The sequence below is a fragment of the Halichondria panicea genome, chromosome 1 (assembly GCF_963675165.1).
Source record: "Halichondria panicea chromosome 1, odHalPani1.1, whole genome shotgun sequence".
Lineage (NCBI taxonomy): Eukaryota > Metazoa > Porifera > Demospongiae > Suberitida > Halichondriidae > Halichondria > Halichondria panicea.
This window is the reverse complement of record NC_087377.1, coordinates 592,501-616,098: the sequence shown is the minus strand read 5'-3', so window position 1 is coordinate 616,098 and position 23,598 is coordinate 592,501. Positions and strand designations below refer to the sequence as shown.

Sequence of the window (23,598 nt, the reverse complement as noted above, 5' to 3'; positions counted from 1 at the left end):
CACTAACTATTCCAACTATCGTATAGCGGGTTATTTTCGTGGCGCATTCAGCCAACTCGCGAGAGCCTAAGACGTTCGCTAGCGCATTCAGCCAACTTGCGAGAGCCTAAGACGTTCGCTAGCGCATTCAGCCAACTTGCGAGAGCCTAAGACTTTCGCTGGTGCATTCAGCCAACTCGCGAGAGAGAGCCTAAGACTTTCGCTGGCGCATTCAGCCAACTCGCGAGAGAGATCCTAAGACTTTCGCTGGCGCATTCAGCGCACTCGCATAAAAAATACAACACAAGGGGGGAGTACAGCACATAAAAAACAATAACTATTCCACTAAAAACACTGTTACACAAGGGGGGGGGGGAGTACAACGCATAAAAAACATCAAACTATCATATACCATTTGAAAGGTGTTTCTAAGCATTCAAAAAATGTTTGACTTTCGATCCACAGAATTTAAGTTTCGATCCACAGAATTTAAGTTATGGCAGCTGAAAGATTCACGAATTAAACGGAAGGGGGGTGTCTTTCAACAGCTGAAAGATTCACGAGGGGTGGGGGTCTTACAACAGCCATAACAGTTGATTCAATGGGAAAAATTTTATATAATTATTTCGAAAGCTTAGAAAAATATAATTTATTTCAAATGACGTGTTTCAATCCAATATTTCATCCGGGCCCTTAATTTGTTATTTTTTGACCTCGGACCATGGGGACTAAATTGGCAAATAATGTTATCTTTCATGAACTTTGATGGTACTATTTGAAAGGTCTGTTTCTAAGCATTCAGAAAACCTAAGCTTTCCCTGGCACATTCAGCGCACTCGCATAAAAAACACAAAACAAGGAGTGAGGTACAATGCAGCTGTTGTGAATTATTGAACCCACTCATGGGAAAGTAAAACTATTGCTAGTGAATTGAACCCACTCACAGGAACGTAAAACTATTGCTAGTGAATTGAACCCACTCATGGGATCTTAAAACTATTGCTAGTGAATTGAACCCACTCACGGGAACGCAAAACTATTGCTAGTGAATTGAACCCACCCACGGGAACGCAAAACTATTGCTAGTGAATTAAACCCATTCACGGGAACGCAAAACTATTGCTAGTGAATTGAACCCACTTACGGGAACGCAAAACTATTGCTAGTGAATTGAACCCACTCACGGGAACTTAAAACTATTGCTAGTGAATTGAACCCACTCACGGGAACGTAAAACTATTGCTAGTGAATTGAACCCACTCAAGGGAATGCAAAACTATTGCTAGTGAATTGAACCCACTTACGAGAACGCAAAACTATTGCTAGTGAATTGAACCCACCCACGGGAACGCAAAACTATTGCTAGTGACCACTCACGGAAACTTAAAACTATTGCTAGTGAATTGAACCCACCCACGGGAAAGCAAAACTATTGCTAGTGAATTGAACCCACCCACGGGAACGCAAAACTATTGCTAGTGACCACTCACGAGAACTTAAAACTATTGCTAGTGAATTGAACCCACTCACGGGAACGTAAAACTATTGCTAGTGAATTGAACCCACTCACGGAACGTAAAACTATTGCTAGTGAATTGAACCCACTCACGGGAACGCAAAACTATTGCTAGTGAATTGAACCCATTCACGGGAACGCAAAACTATTGCTAGTAACCACTCACAGGAACTTAAAACTATTGCTAGTGAATTGAACCCACCCACGGGAACGCAAAACTATTGCTAGTGACCGACTCACGAGAACTTAAAACTATTGCTAGTGAATTGAACCCACCCACGGGAACGCAAAACTATTGCTAGTGAATTGAACCCACTCATGGGAACGCAAAACTATTGCTAGTGACCACTCACGAGAACTTAAAACTATTGCTAGTGAATTTAACCCACCCACGGGAACGCAAAACTATTGCTAGTGAATTGAACCCACTCATGGGAACGCAAAACTATTGCTAGTGAATTGAACCCACTCACGGGAACGCAAAACTATTGCTAGTGAATTGAACCCACTCACGGGAACTTAAAACTATTGCTAGTGAATTGAACCCACTCACGGGAACGTAAAACTATTGCTAGTGAATTGAACCCACTCAAGGGAATGCAAAACTATTGCTAGTGAATTGAACCCACTTACGAGAACGCAAAACTATTGCTAGTGAATTGAACCCACCCACGGGAAAGCAAAACTATTGCTAGTGAATTGAACCCACCCACGGGAACGCAAAACTATTGCTAGTGACCACTCACGAGAACTTAAAACTATTGCTAGTGAATTGAACCCACTCACGGGAACGTAAAACTATTGCTAGTGAATTGAACCCACTCACGGAACGTAAAACTATTGCTAGTGAATTGAACCCACTCACGGGAACGCAAAACTATTGCTAGTGAATTGAACCCACCCACGGGAACGCAAAACTATTGCTAGTGACCACTCACAGGAACTTAAAACTATTGCTAGTGAATTGAACCCACCCATGGGAACGCAAAACTATTGCTAGTGACCGACTCACGAGAACTTAAAACTATTGCTAGTGAATTGAACCCACCCACGGGAACGCAAAACTATTGCTAGTGAATTGAACCCACTCATGGGAACGCAAAACTATTCTAGTGACCACTCACGAGAACTTAAAACTATTGCTAGTGAATTGAACCCACCCACGGGAACGCAAAACTATTGCTAGTGAATTGAACCCACTCATGGGAATGCAAAACTATTGCTAGTGACCACTCACGGGAACTTAAAACTATTGCTAGTGAATTGAACCCACTCACGGAACGTAAAACTATTGCTAGTGAATTGAACCCACTCACGGGAACGTAAAACTATTGCTAGTGAATTGAACCCACCCACGGGAACGCAAAACTATTGCTAGTGAATTGAACCCACTCATGGGAATGCAAAACTATTGCTAGTGACCACTCACGGGAACTTAAAACTATTGCTAGTGAATTGAACCCACTCACGGAACGTAAAACTATTGCTAGTGAATTGAACCCACTCACGGGAACGTAAAACTATTGCTAGTGAATTGAACCCACCCACGGGAACGCAAAACTATTGCTAGTGAATTGAACCCACCCACGGGAACGCAAAACTATTGCTAGTGAATTGAACCCACTCACGGGAACGTAAAACTATTGTCAGTGAATTGAACCCACTCACGGGAACGCAAAACTATTGCTAGTGAAATGAACCCACTCACGGGAACGTAAAACTATTGCTAGTGAATTAATTGAACCCACTCACGGGAACGCAAAACTATTGCTAGTGACCACTCACGGGAACGCAAAACTATTGCTAGTGAATTGAACCCACTCACGGGAACGCAAAACTATTGCTAGTGAATTGAACCCACTCACGGGAACGCAAAACTATTGCTGGTGAATTGAACCCACCCACGGGAACGCAAAACTATTGCTAGTGAATTGAACCCACCCACGGGAACGTAAAACTATTGCTAGTGAATTGAACCCACTCACGGGAACGCAAAACTATTGCTAGTGAATTGAACCCACCCACGGGAACGTAAACACTAGGGGGGAGTACAGCGAATAACTATTCCAAGCACTGTTAGATAAGGCCTATCACATGAATATGCTCAGATCAAAGTTTGGTCAGGGAAAGAGTCACACTCTGCACGCGGCAGTACTCACTGTTTCTTAGGTCGATTGTATTTTTCTCTGACGTCCAATGGCTGGATCATCATCAGCATCCAACAGAGGGAACAACTGACCCTCAAGAATCTAACAAGTGAGAGAACACCACTCACTCACTAGTAGATAATTCCACCATAACAATTATTATCTTAAACATTTTTATTTCTTCAAATCAACTTGAGCTGCAATAATTGATAGTGTATGTACAGTCTTGTAGCACTACTAAATACACACATTATCTTGGAGACGGACACAAGTTATGGGGCTCTCAAACTTAGGCCTGATTTAACACAACACTTTCCCCATAAAATGTATAATTTAAGCAACTTTCAGGAGGTCATAACTTCACTAAAAAGCAATCAATATCAAAACTAAGAGATGCACTCTGTAGCTCTAGACAAGGCCTATCACATGACATGCTCAGATCACAGTTCTGGTGGGGGAAAGAGTCGCACTCTGCACGCGGCTGTACTCACTATTTCTTAATTGTGTTCCTTTATCTGCAGTGCAAGACGTCCAATGGGTCGTACGCAAACTCTACAGTGTCACCTTGTAACTCTTCCATCATATGTTGTCATAGCAACTGGTCACTGACTCCGCCCCTCTCGTTCTCTCCATCACTGTACGCAATGAAGTAACGGGTCAACAAATGTGCAGCAATGGATGCATTTGTCACAGAGGCTGTATAGTTTGATCACTAGTAATGGCAGATATTGAATGCCAGTCATCTAAAGCAGCCTATACACTATACTAGGTGGTCCACTTTTGATCATGACTAGCCACTCACTTGTACTCGCTTCGCTGCTCTTTGCCTCGTGATCCATTGCTGCTGGTCTTTTGGAGGAGTATCCACCCGATATCCAGCCTTGTTGAAGCTCCTAGAGGGAAGGACAAGTGAACGCTTTTCCTCCCCAGCCGTCTCCATCTTGTGTGTGATTGTGTCTTCAAATCTACAAAATGATCCATATTTTGTCTAATGGTTTGACGATCCTTTACCCACTGTCCATGTGCTTCATTCATCAGTTCTAATACTCTGAGAGCACATCCATTGGAGTGGTCCTACTAGCTAGCACGGTGCACTGGACACAATGGACCAACACTCTAACTCAGGGGAAAGGTGAGCGCTACCTTTAATATTACTAGACAATAATAATTGATGACTTATTAATTTTCAGTAGGACTTTTATGTATAGTTGAGATTGTCCATGCAATTCTATAGTTATTGGAAAGCCTATCATTAATTTGCACAGCTTACTGCTACTGAATCTCAACAAGCTGAATGGCTACAAACTCTCCTACAATTCTGTGTACTTTGACCTCTGTGTTTGCTGCTATCCCCTCAGTACAGGGACATCTCAACGAATTGTGGGACACTCCAGTGTCTGCTGTGTCAGCAAGTACCGTTTCAGCTCAGGTGACAACTACCTATACTGTATAATCATGATCAGGTGATAATGCCTCTCAATGTGTTGCCCCCCCCCCCACGGGAGGTACGGGGAATTTGACTCTAATTTGACTCTTGAAGTGTTGTCTTCACACTGACTGGGGGATTAGACCTGGCCTTGCATATAGCCTTACCTGGGTGAGACTTCTCATAACCTGTTTAGGATACAACCTCATTGTTGTAGTAAACACGCCTGAGATGCCAAATTAATAAATGCCAAGTCGGCTCTTTTGCAAAATGTACTAGCTGTCCTATATAAGTATTGTCAGCCATTATCCTCCCACACCACCCCCCACACACACACGCACACACCACCCCCCCACACACACACACACACCATCCCCCCCACACACACACACACCATCCCCCACACACACACACACACACACACCACCCCCCCACCCACACACACACACACATAAATTAACGATAATCTTCATATTGTGAAATTCTGTTGCAAGCGCAATCCACTGTACAGTACCTACACTCTCTCACACACTCCCTCACCCCCTCACCCCACACACACACACACACTAGGTGGCTTTACTGCATGTCGTCTTTGTGGTCAGAGCCAGTAATGGACGCAAGCTAGCTCTGAAGAGACTGGCAGTGAACAATGATGCTGACGTCTACCTCACCAAACAAGAGATTGCTGTCACCAAGGCTCTGTCTGATTGCTCGTATTCTGTGACATACATTTCATCCATTACTAAGCAGATATCCAGTGATGTACACGAGGTCCTCATACTAATGGAGCTATAATTATACATGCACCAGTGAAATCTCTCTCAGTCCTCGATCACCAAGAATGCTGGTTTGCAGAAGTGAGTAATTTTGTTATAATTATGCATGTGTGCAAGAGTATCTACTAACATCCATTACCCCACGTTACACTGTCAGGAAGTCAGCGAAGGAGATGATGTGTTCCTCCTTGCCCTGTCCTTTGCCTCTGATCGAGAGTTGAGGGACAAGAGCCTTTCCTTCGAGTGGAGCAAGAGAAGACCCAGAGTTAGAGGGACTGAAAATGAATTGGAATTCAAGGCCTCGTCAAAAGGATCACTTCAAAGGCTTTACCTCCAGCTCTGAAACTGAGACTCTGACGTCAATGGCCTGAAATATTCTCAGATCCAGTTAATTCCAGAAGCTCAGTTCCTTTGAAGTTTGAAGGGATCAGGTGCCGGATATGCCACCTGACCCGTTTGAAGAAGAAGCTCAGTGTCTTGCTGGAAGAGGTGAGTTTCTTTGCTTGCTTGTAGCTTGCATGTTTGCAGGAATGTTAGGCTAGGAAGCCTTGTGGAGCATTGTAGTTGTTTATTTGGTCATGTTTTATTGATTGACTTGATTTTTTTTGCAGCCTTCCGCTGTGTTATAAAAACATCGCGAGCTTTCCACTGTGTTGCAGAAACAGCGCGAGATAATGTGTGTATTTAGTAGTGCTACAAGACTGTACATACACGATCAATTATTGCAGCTCAAGTTGATCAGTCAAAGATCTACAAGATGATGCCCGAATCGCTTACTATCTCGAAAATTTGGCTGTGATCTGCTTCTGTCAAGTGGTAAGTAGTAGTTGTGTATAATTCCACTTTGTTACTTGGCTTTTTCGATTCTCTAGAAGCTTCATACAGTCTAATACTTATTGTGCTTGGTATATAGCACATAGCTGTAGAGTTTAAACTCCTAAGAAGCTTTGCTTCACCTTTTTTTGTGTGCAGGTACTGTATGTACTAGGTGTGGCTTATATACAAATGTGATCTCGTGTGTGACTGTGAACGAAGAAACACTTGCAGTGGCCCAGCTCTACCAAGCTTCCTAAGCTGTATGTTGACTGTAGTGATATTCTTTAGGGCCTATGATACACTTTGATAAAATAATACAGCCTGAATGGCAGATAGCCTCGGTGCGCATGCGCAAGCGAGGTATACGATAGTGTGTGTCTGTGTGTGTGTGTGTGTGTGTGTGCGCGTGCGTGCGTGCGTGCGTGCGTGTGTGTAGACTGCTACAGCTGCTCAAGGATGAATCAAGTGCAAGTAAGAGTTTCTATAGGCTTCTAGTCATGGATTTAAATTCGTGGATTTGCCAAATAATGCTTCGTTCTCGAGTTATGCCTAGTTTTGCTTACTTGGAATGCCATTGCAGCCTTTTCAGAAGAACACGTAGCCAAACTTGTTTACCGAGTGTTGCTACTCTACTTAGTAGTTAGCTCTGCACTATAGAACGCTAGCTATTGGTAGCTGCAAGAGTGATAAGAGAGCTGCAAGGCTCTGCTACTTGAATGCAGCTTTAGACTTGAACTTTTGGGCATCAATCGTTTTTAACAACAGTCATGGTCGATCATTACCAACTCAGCAAAATTAAATTGTTTATCATGTGCTATTAGTAGCTATTAGTAGCTTTATGTTATGTAGCTTTGGTATCTCCACCGAGGCATCAGCACCTGCGGTGCTTTCATTGTATCTAGAATTTGTAGTACTAAGAACCCTTCATCATCTTTCTTTGTGTGTACAGAGTATTGCTGGATCACAGATGCGTGTGATTCTCAGGTGGTGGAGCAGTCAACCAAACGTACGTGTCACAAGGTGAGTGATAGGCTGTGTATTATTAATCTACCGAGCGATGCAGTACGTATATATGTACGCGTAGCTTTGTTGCTTTAAATAATTATAATGATTAGTGTGTATCATTAGCGTACATCATGTGACTATAATGAAGCCGTACTAATAAATAATAATTATCATAAACAGTAAATAAGATAATAATTATAATATTTACAAGTTCTTATGCCACAAATAGAAACAGTCTGATGTTGGGTTTCCACCATGGCAGAGCCAGACACCACACTCGTTACATCTGTCAGTCCTCTTGTTGGAGTCCTTCCAGCAGAACGCACACCATCCCCGTTTACATCTCTTTGCAGGTGGTTGCAGGCACATTTTGAGAGGGAGCTGAAGAGGGCGCTGGACTCTACTTGAGCGGCCTGGGAGTCTCCTTGAATAGTACGTACCAATCAGCTCCTTGGCCAGTTGGAGGCGGAAGTCTTTTACGTTTTGATTCGGCTTGGAGGTATAATTAGTGAGTGTGTAAAATATGATAGAAACATCAAATAGGAAATAAAATATATACTTGTAGAACTTCCGATTTCTTGTTTGACAGGAATAATATCCGCGTATATGGTCCCCTCTGTCCACGCCTTCCATGTGCTTGTTGTAGATTATTATGCTATCAGGGCAACTCACAGGCATTCTTAAACCGTCTCTCTGACGCCTGAGAACGAATCCTGTTGCTACTGGTTGCGACGTCGTTCAGAGGATCGTGAGCACCTTGCTGTCGTGCCATGCACATGCCACCAGTGGTCCCTTCTGGAATATCTTGGATTCTCCTCTGTCAAAGGTGAGATAAATAATTTTAGTTAGCACAGTCACACACACCACACCACACACACACACACACACACACACACACACACACCACACACACACACACACACACACACACTCGCAAAAGCATACACATACACACACACGCACAATAGTACCTCTTCTTCACCCCATGTTTCTTCAGTCCTGGTGGTAAACCTTTCCTATCCCTCCGAACTACACCACACCCATAAATACCATCTTTCTCCATATCTTCAAGAAGTTTGGGGCTCGTAAAAAAGTTGTCAAAGAAAACGTGGTGGTTTTTCTTCTTCAGCCCGTCGGTAAGTGTTTTGACAACATACTCACCAAGTCCAACCTGTCTCTTCTTTTGCTTCCCCGTGTATATGTCAAATTTGTGGAAATAGCTGTTAGCACTATCTGCCAATACCCACACCTTGATCCCCCGTTTGATCGGTTTCATAGGCATATATTGCTTTAGGGAAGACCGCCCCTGAAACTTAATCATTGCTTCGTCCACTGCTACATTCTGTGTAGGGTTGTACAAAGCTTCGAACCTCTCACCCAGGTGCTCAATGAGGGGGCGGATCTTCCCTAACCGATCGTACGAGGGATCATCTCGTGAAACAAGATGAGGATGGAGAATCCGAAGAAGGCCCGGAGCTCTTCAACTGTGAGTTGAGTCCACGTTCGGTATCTAGCGTAGTCACACACAATGTGTTCCTGCAGACCATTGTTAAAAAATAGCAGAAACACTTCTTCTGGCCTCTCTGAGATGTCCACTGTTGGTCCTACTGTTGACTCAAATGACTTGATAGTCAGGGTGTGCAATTCACTCCTCCAGGTAGGTTGCTCATTGCCTAAATAAATGTGAGGGTAATAATAATTACCTGTACAATAGTTTTGTGTGGTAGTCTAACTGATTGTAATTGTACTTCATAACATTGCACAAACCGTGTGACGAGTTGCTTGGACCACTTGTGTTGTCGTCACTTGTGTCGTCACTTGTGTCGTCTAGGAAAGGATTTATCAATAGCTGGTACAAATTGTTAACCTTATAATTATTATTGTTAAAAATAATTAACAATAATAGGGAATTTCCCCTCACGTAGACAGTAAATTTCAAAATGAGCGTTCGGTGAGTTTCTTCAACGTCCGCGCTTGACCTGTTTAAAGCTTCGTAGAGACCCAAATTTTTACAGGTAGGTAGAGGAAGGGTTGAAGTTAGCACCTGTGAAAAAAAAATTTTTGCCCATGTTTTTTATTTCTACTAAATTGGCCTATAGCTTAATTTAATTATTGCCGCGTTAAGGTCCCTTTTCATTGGCACTGTCGCAATTTAATTTACCTTGTGCAGGATTGCTGTCTGTTGACGGGGGCTCCATTTCTACATGTACGTTGTAATAAATTATATCGGTATTCAGTTTAGTTTTAGACCCCACCTTCATCCCAATCAGAAAATTCTTCGTCACTGCCCTGCATGACAGGCTCATCCCTGTCCGCTGTTACCTCTTCCATATCCTCTTCCCACTCCTCTGCAGGTTCCTCATCATTCAAGATGTCTTGTAGAACCTCCTCCGTGGTCCAGTGTGGCCTCTTGGCCATGCCTGCAGCTCTATATTATTATTAAAAAATGTTTGTTCATGTTATAAATATTTTGTGTTTTTTGGGTGGTATAAAAACAACAGTAGTATTCAAGTGTCTGTATCAAAAAAATTTCTGTATGATATAAGCTTATATGGGTACCTAGCCTCAATTCAAGGCCGCTTTAGAAGAGGGGACTTGAGTCTAGGCTAATGGGTACCTTGAGGGTGGATGGAATTAGAAGGCGTCCTAGCTTCAGTCCAGTAGCAGCCCCACCCAGATTCTTTAGCAGCCAAGAGAAGCAGGACTGCTGCAGCTGACACCTATTGGTAGAGATGTCAGACTGAAAGTAGTGAGTGGGAGTATTTTCGTACAGTAAAATCAATGGTAAGAAACGGGACCAGAAAGTGAGTGAACAAGAAGGGCTTTCCACAGCAAGCCCTGGAAGAGTCTAGCAAACAACAGCTGTTCCCAGGGGTAAAAAATAGTGTAGAATTTAATTTTTAGAACAGTTTTTTATGATTTTAGCATTTGGAGTTTGTTTTGTGTGTGATTTTTTCTCAAAGGTGATCATCATTTTGGCAACCACATATTGTGCAAGGAAACTACTGGTGGTGGTCCTTCTGTGGATGATTTGATTGGTTGTTGTGGTTGCGAAATTTTGTTGCATAGTCTGGTTTGGTGATGTGTGATTTGATTATAATGATTTGTCTGGTCAGAAGTGCATTCACTCCTGGTCTGGTATTATGATGATAATAATGATCTGAATTAATTGGTGGTCTTCGCTGTTGAATTGATTTGTTGTTGTGGGAATTTCTCATCTCTTCTCTGGACAGCACAAACAGCTATGGGTGTAATTTTGTTGTCTGGTGTTATAATTATGTATTGTGTGTGTATTGATAATACTAGGCTGATGGTTGTCAGCTGTGGTGGTGATTGGCTGGTATTGTATTGTGTGGAGTGGATGGTTTTGTTTGAACTGATGCTCTCAATGTAACCATGCATTTGCTTGTTCTCTTGCAGCCACAATGCACACACACAGCTCCTCCTACTAGCTACTGTACTATAGGTAGTGTTCCATTCTCTCACTGATTTTGTCTCCTCTCTCCTCCAGGTACAGACAAGCCATGCTGCTCTGGGACCCAGGGAGGATTACTAACCTCATCACTGTATAATGTATTGCAGGTGCTGAAGGGGGTGGGGCTTGACTGGAGATGTGGGGGAGGGGCTCAGATCTCAACGCCCACTACTATCATTTATAGTGTCTCTTGATTGTTTTGTGTGCAGCTATGGAGACAATAAAGATAAGTATGGCTGGCTTCTATGGTGTGTAGGTGGATGTCTCTTCACAGCAAAAGATAAGTAGTTCCATTGTGTACAGTATCTCTCATGCTCTCTGTGTAGGTTGATTGTGTGGAGGAGCCACTGTAACAGCATACACACAGATGAGTAGCTAGCTATGTCGTGTGGCATGTCTCTCATGCTCTCTGTGTAGGCTGACGGTTGTGGAGGAGCCACATACACACAGATAAGTAGCTAGCTATGTTGTGTGACAAGTCTCTCATGCTCTCTGTGTAGGTTGATGGTTGTGTATATATGGATGGGCAAGGTGATGGTTTGATGGTCTGGCACTACCTAACACTGAATGGCTGCTGTACTCAATATATAATTAATATGAAACAACGTAACATAATTTAAAGTTTTGTAAGAACAAGAACAATAGTATAAGTATAGTTATGAATAATTATGATCTTAGAGAATCGAAGTTGACAAAACATTTATTTATCACAGTACTATAATTATTGACAAATCCTTGTTTCCTTCTATCGAGAGGTAGGTACATGACTTCAGTCAATTACTATCTCCATCTCCATGGCAACTATAAGCACATTTAGCCACAAACAACCTGGAAGAAGGAAATAATTACAATATCTCAGATCTAATTAAAGGAACTTGCCCTAACATCTCTGTACAGCGTCCCTCATGATACATGCCGGGGGCTGGTGTTCAGTCCTGCACACACACACAGTATATATACATCATTTATTGCACACGTCAATGATCATAATGTCCCACAAATTGTCACCCAAATTAATGCATGTATGTAATTATAGAGAAGTGAACACTAACTAACCCAAAACACCGTCACACATGCAAGGGGGGAGTACAGTGCATAAAAAATACTAACTATTCCAACTATCGTATAGCGGGTTATTTTCGTGGCGCATTCAGCCAACTCGCGAGAGCCTAAGACGTTCGCTAGCGCATTCAGCCAACTTGCGAGAGCCTAAGACGTTCGCTAGCGCATTCAGCCAACTTGCGAGAGCCTAAGACTTTCGCTGGCGCATTCAGCCAACTCGCGAGAGAGAGCCTAAGACGTTTGCTAGTGCATTCAGCCAACCCTAAGACGTTCGCTAGCGCATTCAGCCAACTCGCGAGAGAGAGCCTAAGACTTTCGCTGGCGCATTCAGCGCACTCGCATAAAAAATACAACACAAGGGGGGAGTACAGCACATAAAAAACAATAACTATTCCACTAAAAACACTGTTACACAAGGGGGGGGGGGGAGTACAACGCATAAAAAACATCAAACTATCATATACCATTTGAAAGGTGTTTCTAAGCATTCAAAAAATGTTTGACTATCGATCCACAGAATTTAAGTTATGGCAGCTGAAAGATTCACGAATTAAACGGAAGGGGGGTGTCTTTCAACAGCTGAAAGATTCACGAGGGGTGGGGGTCTTACAACAGCCATAACAGTTGATTCAATGGCAAAAATTTTATATAATAATTATTTCGAAAGCTTAGAAAAATATAATTTATTTCAAATGACGTGTTTCAATCCAATATTTCATCCGGGCCCTTAATTTGTTATTTTTTGACCTCGGACCATGGGGACTAAATTGGCAAATAATGTTATCTTTCATGAACTTTGATGGTACCATTTGAAAAGTCTGTTTCTAAGCATTCAGAAAACCTAAGCTTTCCCTGGCGCATTCAGCGCACTCGCATAAAAAACACAAAACAAGGAGTGAGGTACAATGCAGCTGTTGTGAATTATTGAACCCACTCACGGGAACGTAAAACTATTGCTAGTGAATTGAACCCACTCATGGGATCTTAAAACTATTGCTAGTGAATTGAACCCACTCACGGGAACGCAAAACTATTGCTAGTGAATTGAACCCACCCACGGGAACGCAAAACTATTGCTAGTGAATTAAACCCACTCACGGGAACGCAAAACTATTGCTAGTGAATTGAACCCACCCACGGGAACGCAAAACTATTGCTAGTGAATTAAACCCACTCACGGGAACGCAAAACTATTGCTAGTGAATTGAACCCACTCACGGGAACGCAAAACTATTGCTAGTGAATTGAACCCACTCACGGGAACATAAAACTATTGCTAGTGAATTGAACCCACTCACGGGAACGTAAAACTATTGCTAGTGAATTGAACCCACTCAAGGGAATGCAAAACTATTGCTAGTGAATTGAACCCACTTACGAGAACGCAAAACTATTGCTAGTGAATTGAACCCACCCACGGGAACGCAAAACTATTGCTAGTGACCACTCACGGAAACTTAAAACTATTGCTAGTGAATTGAACCCACCCACGGGAAAGCAAAACTATTGCTAGTGAATTGAACCCACCCACGGGAACGCAAAACTATTGCTAGTGACCACTCACGAGAACTTAAAACTATTGCTAGTGAATTGAACCCACTCACGGGAACGTAAAACTATTGCTATATAGTGAATTGAACCCACTCACGGAACGTAAAACTATTGCTAGTGAATTGAACCCACTCACGGGAACGCAAAACTATTGCTAGTGAATTGAACCCACCCACGGGAACGCAAAACTATTGCTAGTGACCACTCACAGGAACTTAAAACTATTGCTAGTGAATTGAACCCACCCACGGGAACGCAAAACTATTGCTAGTGAATTGAACCCACCCACGGGAACGCAAAACTATTGCTAGTGACCACTCACGGGAACTTAAAACTATTGCTAGTGAATTGAACCCACCCACGGGAAAGCAAAACTATTGCTAGTGAATTAAACCCACTCACGGGAACGCAAAACTATTGCTAGTGAATTGAACCCACTCACGGGAACGCAAAACTATTGCTAGTGAATTGAACCCACTCACGGGAACGCAAAACTATTGCTAGTGAATTGAACCCACTCACGGGAACTTAAAACTATTGCTAGTGAATTGAACCCACTCACGGGAACGTAAAACTATTGCTAGTGAATTGAACCCACTCAAGGGAATGCAAAACTATTGCTAGTGAATTGAACCCACTTACGAGAACGCAAAACTATTGCTAGTGAATTGAACCCACCCACGGGAACGCAAAACTATTGCTAGTGACCACTCACGGGAACTAAAAACTATTGCTAGTGAATTGAACCCACCCACGGAAAAGTAAAACTATTGCTAGTGAATTAAACCCACTCACGGGAACGCAAAACTATTGCTAGTGAATTGAACCCACTCACGGGAACGCAAAACTATTGCTAGTGAATTGAACCCACTCACGGGAACTTAAAACTGTTGCTAGTGAATTGAACCCACTCACGGGAACGTAAAACTATTGCTAGTGAATTGAACCCACTCACAGGAAAGTAAAACTATTGCTAGTGAATTGAACCCACTCACGGGAACGTAAAACTATTGCTAGTTAATTGAACCCACTCACGGGAACGTAAAACTATTGCTAGTGAATTAAACCCACTCAAGGGAAAGTAAAACTATTGCTAGTGAATTGAACCCACTCTCGGGAACGCAAAACTATTGCTAGTGAATTGAACCCACTCACCGGAACGCAAAACTATTGCTAGTGAATTGAACCCACTCACGGGAACGCAAAACTATTGCTAGTGAATTGAACCCACTCAGGGAATGCAAAACTATTGCTAGTGAATTGAACCCACTCAAGGGAACGTAAAACTATTGCTAGTGAATTGAATCCACTCACGGGAACGTAAAACTATTGCTAGTGAAGTGAACCCATGCACTCACGGCAACTTAAAACTATTGCTAGTGAATTGAACCCACTCAAGGGAAAGTAAAACTATTGCTAGTGAATTGAACCCACTCACGGGAACGTAAAACTATTGCTAGTGAATTGAACCCACTCAAGGGAAAGTAAAACTATTGCTAGTGAATTGAACCCACTCACGGGAACGTAAAACTATTGCTAGTGAAGTGAACCCATGCACTCACGGCAACTTAAAACTATTGCTAGTGAATTGAACCCACTCAAGGGAAAGTAAAACTATTGCTAGTGAATTGAACCCACTTACGGGAACGTAAAACTATTGCTAGTGAATTGAACCCACTCAAGGGAAAGTAAAACTATTGCTAGTGAATTGAACCCACTCACGGGAACGCAAAACTATTGCTAGTGAATTGAACCCACTCACGGGAACGCAAAACTATTGCTAGTGAATTGAACCCACTCACGGGAACGCAAAACTATTGCTAGTGAATTGAACCCACTCACGGGAACGCAAAACTATTGCTAGTGAATTGAACCCACTCAAGGGAACGTAAAACTATTGCTAGTGAATTGAACCCACTCACGGCAACTTAAAACTATTGATATAGTGAATTGAACCCACTCACGGGAACGCAAAACTATTGCTAGTGAATTCAACCCACTCACGGGAACGCAAAACTATTGCTAGTGAATTGAACCCACTCAAGGGAACGTAAAACTATTGCTAGTGAATTGAACCCACTCACGGGAACGTAAAACTATTGCTAGTGAAGTGAACCCATGCACTCACGGCAACTTAAAACTATTGCTAGTGAATTGAACCCACTCACGGGAACGTAAAACTATTGCTAGTTAATTGAACCCACTCACGGGAACGTAAAACTATTGCTAGTGAATTGAACCCACTCAAGGGAAAGTAAAACTATTGCTAGTGAATTGAACCCACTCTCGGGAACGCAAAACTATTGCTAGTGAATTGAACCCACTCACCGGAACGCAAAACTATTGCTAGTGAATTGAACCCACTCACGGGAACGCAAAACTATTGCTAGTGAATTGAACCCACTCAGGGAATGCAAAACTATTGCTAGTGAATTGAACCCACTCAAGGGAACGTAAAACTATTGCTAGTGAATTGAACCCACTCACGGGAACGTAAAACTATTGCTAGTGAAGTGAACCCATGCACTCACGGCAACTTAAAACTATTGCTAGTGAATTGAACCCACTCAAGGGAAAGTAAAACTATTGCTAGTGAATTGAACCCACTCACGGGAACGTAAAACTATTGCTAGTGAAGTGAACCCATGCACTCACGGCAACTTAAAACTATTGCTAGTGAATTGAACCCACTCAAGGGAAAGTAAAACTATTGCTAGTGAATTGAACCCACTTACGGGAACGTAAAACTATTGCTAGTGAATTGAACCCACTCAAGGGAAAGTAAAACTATTGCTAGTGAATTGAACCCACTCACGGGAACGCAAAACTATTGCTAGTGAATTGAACCCACTCACGGGAACGCAAAACTATTGCTAGTGAATTGAACCCACTCACGGGAACGCAAAACTATTGCTAGTGAATTGAACCCACTCACGGCAACTTAAAACTATTGCTATAGTGAATTGAACCCACTCACGGGAACGCAAAACTATTGCTAGTGACCACTCACAGGAACTTAAAACTATTGCTAGTGAATTGAACCCACCCACGGGAACGCAAAACTATTGCTAGTGACCGACTCACGAGAACTTAAAACTATTGCTAGTGAATTGAACCCACCCACGGGAACGCAAAACTATTGCTAGTGAATTGAACCCACTCATGGGAACGCAAAACTATTGCTAGTGACCACTCACGAGAACTTAAAACTATTGCTAGTGAATTGAACCCACCCACGGGAACGCAAAACTATTGCTAGTGAATTGAACCCATGCACTCATGGGAACGCAAAACTATTGCTAGTGAATTGAACCCACTCACGGGAACGCAAAACTATTGCTAGTGAATTGAACCCACTCACGGGAACGTAAAACTATTGCTAGTGAAGTGAACCCATGCACTCACGGCAACTTAAAACTATTGCTAGTGAATTGAACCCACTCAAGGGAAAGTAAAACTATTGCTAGTGAATTGAACCACTTACGGGAACGTAAAACTATTGCTAGTGAATTGAACCCACTCACGGGAACGCAAAACTATTGCTAGTGAATTGAACCCACTCACGGGAACGCAAAACTATTGCTAGTGAATTGAACCCACTCACGGGAACGCAAAACTATTGCTAGTGAATTGAACCCACTCACGGCAACTTAAAACTATTGCTATAGTGAATTGAACCCACTCACGGGAACGCAAAACTATTGCTAGTGAATTCAACCCACTCACGGGAACGCAAAACTATTGCTAGTGAATTGAACCCACTCAAGGGAACGTAAAACTATTGCTAGTGAATTGAACCCACTCACGGGAACGTAAAACTATTGCTAGTGAAGTGAACCCATGCACTCACGGCAACTTAAAACTATTGCTAGTGAATTGAACCCACTCACGGGAACGTAAAACTATTGCTAGTTAATTGAACCCACTCACGGGAACGTAAAACTATTGCTAGTGAATTGAACCCACTCAAGGGAAAGTAAAACTATTGCTAGTGAATTGAATCCACTCTCGGGAACGCAAAACTATTGCTAGTGAATTGAACCCACTCACCGGAACGCAAAACTATTGCTAGTGAATTGAACCCACTAACGGGAACGCAAAACTATTGCTAGTGAATTGAACCCACTCAGGGAATGCAAAACTATTGCTAGTGAATTGAACCCACTCAAGGGAACGTAAAACTATTGCTAGTGAATTGAACCCACTCACGGGAACGTAAAACTATTGCTAGTGAAGTGAACCCATGCACTCACGGCAACTTAAAACTATTGCTAGTGAATTGAACCCACTCAAGGGAAAGTAAAACTATTGCTAGTGAATTGAACCCACTCACGGGAACGTAAAACTATTGCTAGTGAATTGAACCCACTCAAGGGAAAGTAAAACTATTGCTAGTGAATTGAACCCACTCACGGGAACGTAAAACTATTGCTAGTGAAGTGAACCCATGCACTCACGGCAACTTAAAACTATTGCTAGTGAATTGAACCCACTCAAGGGAAAGTAAAACTATTGCTAGTGAATTGAACCCACTCACGGGAACGCAAAACTATTGCTAGTGAATTGAACCCACTCACGGGAACGTAAAACTATTGCTAGTGAATTAATTGAACCCACTCACGGGAACGCAAAACTATTGCTAGTGACCACTCACGGGAACGCAAAACTATTGCTAGTGAATTGAACCCACTCACGGGAACGCAAAACTATTGCTAGTGAATTGAACCCACTCACGGGAACGCAAAACTATTGCTGGTGAATTGAACCCACCCACGGGAACGCAAAACTATTGCTAGTGAATTGAACCCACCCACGGGAACGTATAACTATTGCTAGTGAATTGAACCCACTCACGGGAACGCAAAACTATTGCTAGTGAATTGAACCCACCCACGGGAACGTAAACACTAGGGGGGAGTACAGCGAATAACTATTCCAAGCACTGTTAGATAAGGCCTATCACATGAATATGCTCAGATCAAAGTTTGGTCAGGGAAAGAGTCACACTCTGCACGCGGCAGTACTCACTGTTTCTTAGGTCGATTGTATTTTTCTCTGACGTCCAATGGCTGGATCATCATCAGCATCCAACAGAGGGAACAACTGACCCTCAAGAATCTAACAAGTGAGAGAACACCACTCACTCACTAGTAGATAATTCCACCATAACAATTATTATCTTAAACATTTTTATTTCTTCAAATCAACTTGAGCTGCAATAATTGATAGTGTATGTACAGTCTTGTAGCACTACTAAATACACACATTATCTTGGAGACGGACACAAGTTATGGGGCTCTCAAACTTAGGCCTGATTTAACACAACACTTTCCCCATAAAATGTATAATTTAAGCAACTTTCAGGAGGTCATAACTTCACTAAAAAGCAATCAATATCAAAACTAAGAGATGCACTCTGTAGCTCTAGACAAGGCCTATCACATGACATGCTCAGATCACAGTTCTGGTGGGGGAAAGAGTCGCACTCTGCACGCGGCAGTACTCACTATTTCTTAATTGTGTTCCTTTATCTGCAGTGCAAGACGTCCAATGGGTCGTACGCAAACTCTACAGTGTCACCTTGTAACTCTTCCATCATATGTTGTCATAGCAACTGGTCACTGACTCCGTCCCTCTCGTTCTCTCCATCACTGTACGCAATGAAGTAACGGGTCAACAAATGTGCAGCAATGGATGCATTTGTCACAGAGGCTGTATAGTTTGATCACTAGTAATGGCAGATATTGAATGCCAGTCATCTAAAGCAGCCTATACACTATACTAGGTGGTCCACTTTTGATCATGACTAGCCACTCACTTGTACTCGCTTCGCTGCTCTTTGCCTCGTGATCCATTGCTGCTGGTCTTTTGGAGGAGTATCCACCCGATATCCAGCCTTGTTGAAGCTCCTAGAGGGAAGGACAAGTGAACGCTTTTCCTCCCCAGCCGTCTCCATCTTGTGTGTGTGATTGTGTCTGGTAAAGTATATCAAATCTACAAAATGATCCATATTTTGTCTAATGGTTTGACGATCCTTTACCCACTGGCCATGTGGTGCATTCATTACAGTTCTAATACTCTGAGAGCACATCCATTGGAGTGGTCCTACTAGCTAGCACGGTGCACTGGACACAATGGACCAACACTCTGACTCAGGGGAAAGGTGAGCGCTACCTTTATTAGAGTATAAAGTATCATCCAATAGCTCTATCCAATAGTTGATGATACCGTAGAGCTAGAAATAAATGATGATTAATGCTATTTTTGCGAGCGTATTTTTGTATTTCAAGGCCTGTACAATCCATTGAAATCACGGTTATTCAATATTACAAAGCATTTAAGCTCACATGATTATAATTATTTCCACTGATTTTGATTCAGATTGAGAACATACTCCATGACTCTGTGCACGACACGCTACGTGGGTGAACTGCAACAAGTCACAAACGTGTGAGGAAGGGGATCTTTTAGCCTCGATCTCAGGCCGCACTGAAGATGAGGCCATACCACTATCTATGATGTGGCCTAGCATATGCCATTACCTACTCAGCGTGAATGTGATCTGCTGCCAGCATGTGCCAGTCCAGTGGCTGTGCTATAGGATAAGAATGGATGAATGCATGAAAGGATGGAGGTGAGGGGAGATGCTTTGTAGAGACGGCACCTGTTGTAGGCTACTGATAATAATCACGAGGTTGATTGTTTTGTTCGCTTGCCCATGTGTTAGACCTTATTGGTGGAGGGAGGTCAATATTGAGCAACCATAGGCTATATAGCTGAGTTGGCATGGGCTCAGACATTTAATTTGTCGTGGTATTTTACACTACAGTATGTTGTAATTATTTATCCATGCATGTATGGACATGTGGCAGTACTATTGGAGGTGACCTTTCACTAATTATGACCTTTCAATGACATTCTACCAAATTGCTTTGTTTACTGTGAAAGGGGTGGAATGTGACACCTCTCTGAAAAGGGGGAGGATCTGAGCAATGATTATGTTTACTGAGAAACAAGGCTGAAAGGGGCGAAATTTCCTCTTTATGTGTGGTCCCACTGTGTACATTGTAGCTAAGTGGTTGACTTATGTTTTCTCTAGTAAGGTTTGCATTTTGTGAATGTGGTCTGTCTAGTCAGACCAACAGTGGCTGTATTATAGAGGGTGGCCTGCTAACACAGGTCCAAACACATGCTATGGAGACTTTGGGACCCATTAACCTGGCTGTATTATAGAGGGTGGTCTGTTAACACAGGTCCAAACACATGCTATGGAGACTTTGGGACCCATTAACCTGGCTGTATTATAGAGGGTGGCCTGCTAACACAGGTCCAAACACATGCTATGGAGACTTTGGGGCCCATTAATCTGGCTGTATTATAGAGGGTGACCACAATAGATAGACTCCACTCTATACTGCTTATTGAACCTCCCACCCCTCACACACACACCCTCACACACACACACACACACACACACCTCACAGACTGGCAGTCCATTTCCTACGGATGACTTTGGTAGCACTTCATTTGACGGACGTTCCTCTACCCCGCCCACTCATAATACTGCTGACAATGCAAGACGAGATTTGTTTGGAGCACCCCCCTTTGGAGAGGGTTCAAAGGTTACGAAGACAATGACAACTGTAGATCAATTTGGAGCAGTTCCTTTTAGCTGAATTTTAATATTTATTTTTCCGTGTTTTTATAAGTGTTGTTTTGTGTGTAGTAGGATCACATGACTCCACTATTGACTGTGTGCATATAATTATAAATGGATTTTTATGCTTTTGCAATTGCAATTAATCATGTGGGTTTTTGTGGCCGGAAGGGCCCTTGAAATACAGAAAGAGGGTGCATGCATGTGGCATGCACTTTGCTTACTGAGAAACAATTCAAGGGGTGAATTTGACAGAGTTTGAACAAAGCTTCATGATGGCTACTGAACAAGACTCAGAGTGAGTGAACATGTAGACTATAATTACTACTCATGGTAGCACCTTGTGATTGCATGGAGGGAGGCTCATTCCATTAGTAGAGTCAGAGCAGGCTATGATCAGAGGTGGAACACTGTACAGCAAAGTGACAGCTGGATATGTGCATGGTGTCACTTGTATAAACTATATACACATATCAAGTAATTCTCTGTATGACTGACCCCCCAACCATCTATTTTGTACAGTGCTCAAAAGAAGCTAGCCTGGGACTTACACGAGGCTGTAGTCAATGATGACGTCACCAAAGTTAGGTCCCTGTTGGGACAGGGGGCATACCCCAACCACCAGCTCTACTGGAGTGACGAGTGGGCGGATAAGGTGCCTCCATTACACAGGGCTTGCTATGAGGGCTACCTTGAGATTGTGAAGACACTTGTTACTCATGGAGCTCGTACTGATAAAGGTGATGGGAAGACCAACGGGACTCCACTTCACTGGGCATGCTGGGAAGGTCATAAAGAGGTGGTGCAGTACTTGAAGGAGGTCGGGTGCAGCACTGGTAAGTAGTCATTATAATTATTTGTGTATTGTAATTGTTTCTCCATATCATTATGGTATCTGAATTATATACATGTACTGTGTAGCAATATCAATTGTGTCAGTAATTTCGCGTAGTATAATAATTATTTGCGATGTAGTAGTCGTAGCACTGGTAAGTAGTCGTTGTGTATGTGAAGTTTCATACCATGCATACAGCGGAAAGTTTAATAGTGTTATATTTCAATTTCGAATAATTATTTGCAATGTACGTACACTTGTTTGAAATACATAAACATTTGCTATACGGTTGCCATAGTAATATCTGTTAAAAATATATGTGATAGTTGAACTTTGTTCCACAACAGATGTGAGGGATAATAGTAACAGGACTCAGGCATTTCTGTATGCGCTTTAGAAATCCCATACCTAATTTCCACAAACAGTGGTGTATCAAGCTCGAATTTGGTGCACCAATAGAACAAGGCGTGCCCTTTCCTATGCTACCTTTACTTTCTCTGTACGACAAGTGGTTGTGGTACAATAACATGTTTGGTCCATCTTGACCACTATACACTTACGTACATGGCTGAAGTTAAACTCGTCACTAGAAATCCCATACCTAACTTCCGCACACAGTCGTGTATCACGTTCAAACTTTGTATACCAATATTAATAAGACCAACTATTTCTATTTGTATAGGCTTGTTTTATTTTTCCGCAATTTTGAGTCTATAGTCTATAATAACATATCTCACTTAATTATTGAGTATATTGAAGATCACCACACACAGATGTGAGGGACAAGTTGGGCCGAACACCACTGCACGAGGCTTGTGGGAGAGGACATATACAACTAGTGAAATACCTAGTTGAGGAACTAAAGTGGGATGTTGGTGAGTGATTTCCGTAGTGGGTACTGTTTCATTAGATCCTCTGATAGACAACCCGTGAATATATTAATGTGGTTCAATGTGCATGTAATGAAACAATCAGTGTACCTGCAGTTGTATTGTCATGGAAACTGCAATACAATACACAGTTGGTACATGATAATAAAATAATGTAGTCATCCTGCATGGTAATGGTGAATGCTGTCAGTACTACTACAAGATCTCTGTCCCTTACCTGTCCAGATGTGACTGATGATGATGGCAGCACTCCTCTTGACTGGGCAGTAGCGTATGGTTGCACTGAAGTTGCTGACTATCTCAAATCCTCCACTCCTGAACCAGGTATGTGTCACTAGAAATCCCATACCTAATTTCCACAAATATTGGTATAGCAAGTTCAAACTTGGCACACCAATAGAGCAAGCTATGCCGGTTCCATTGATACCTTCAATGTTTTTGTAGGACAATTGGTTGTGGTACA

At 42.5% G+C, this 23,598-nt stretch overlaps 1 protein-coding gene and 3 long non-coding RNA genes across 19 annotated transcripts in view; 2 read left to right on the top strand and 2 right to left on the bottom strand.

The window, feature by feature from the left end:
• Positions 1-1,735: 1,735 nt before the first annotated feature.
• Positions 1,736-4,613, bottom strand: LOC135333678 (uncharacterized). The gene is made up of 3 exons (XR_010394019.1): positions 4,445-4,613; positions 4,134-4,277; positions 1,736-3,744 (listed from the first exon to the last, which is right to left on the bottom strand). It is a non-coding gene; the product is annotated as an uncharacterized LOC135333678 (long non-coding RNA).
• Positions 4,614-7,419: 2,806 nt separating this feature from the next.
• LOC135332945 (uncharacterized) lies at positions 7,420-10,920 on the top strand. Of its 10 annotated transcripts, none has more exons than XR_010393693.1 (6): positions 7,420-7,680; positions 7,895-8,491; positions 8,634-8,801; positions 9,016-9,151; positions 9,208-9,871; positions 10,020-10,920. It is a non-coding gene; the product is annotated as an uncharacterized LOC135332945 (long non-coding RNA). The 10 variants fall into 10 exon arrangements; XR_010393697.1 differs by lacking the exon at positions 10,020-10,920 and having other exon boundaries at positions 7,421-7,680; positions 9,208-9,517; positions 9,572-9,890; XR_010393698.1 differs by lacking the exon at positions 10,020-10,920 and having other exon boundaries at positions 7,422-7,680; positions 9,208-9,322; positions 9,836-9,854.
• A 7,001-nt stretch (positions 10,921-17,921) lies between these two features.
• On the bottom strand, positions 17,922-21,450 carry LOC135333697 (uncharacterized). Its single transcript, XR_010394024.1, has 3 exons — positions 19,572-21,450; positions 19,261-19,404; positions 17,922-18,871 (listed from the first exon to the last, which is right to left on the bottom strand). It is a non-coding gene; the product is annotated as an uncharacterized LOC135333697 (long non-coding RNA).
• Positions 21,451-21,572: 122 nt separating this feature from the next.
• LOC135350490 (uncharacterized) overlaps positions 21,573-23,598 on the top strand; it is a 116,442-nt gene continuing 114,416 nt past the window's right edge. For 6 of the 7 annotated variants that reach the window (XM_064549593.1, XM_064549478.1, XM_064549666.1 and 3 more), the window contains exons 1-2: positions 21,573-21,708; positions 21,933-22,246. In XM_064549593.1, coding sequence (XP_064405663.1) covers positions 21,683-21,708; positions 21,933-22,246 — 340 coding nt within the window. In that variant the 5' untranslated portion in view covers positions 21,573-21,682. Of the gene's footprint in view, positions 21,709-21,932; positions 22,247-23,018; positions 23,121-23,360; positions 23,460-23,598 lie in introns of all 7 variants that reach the window. The other variant, XM_064549729.1, reaches the window with a different exon arrangement.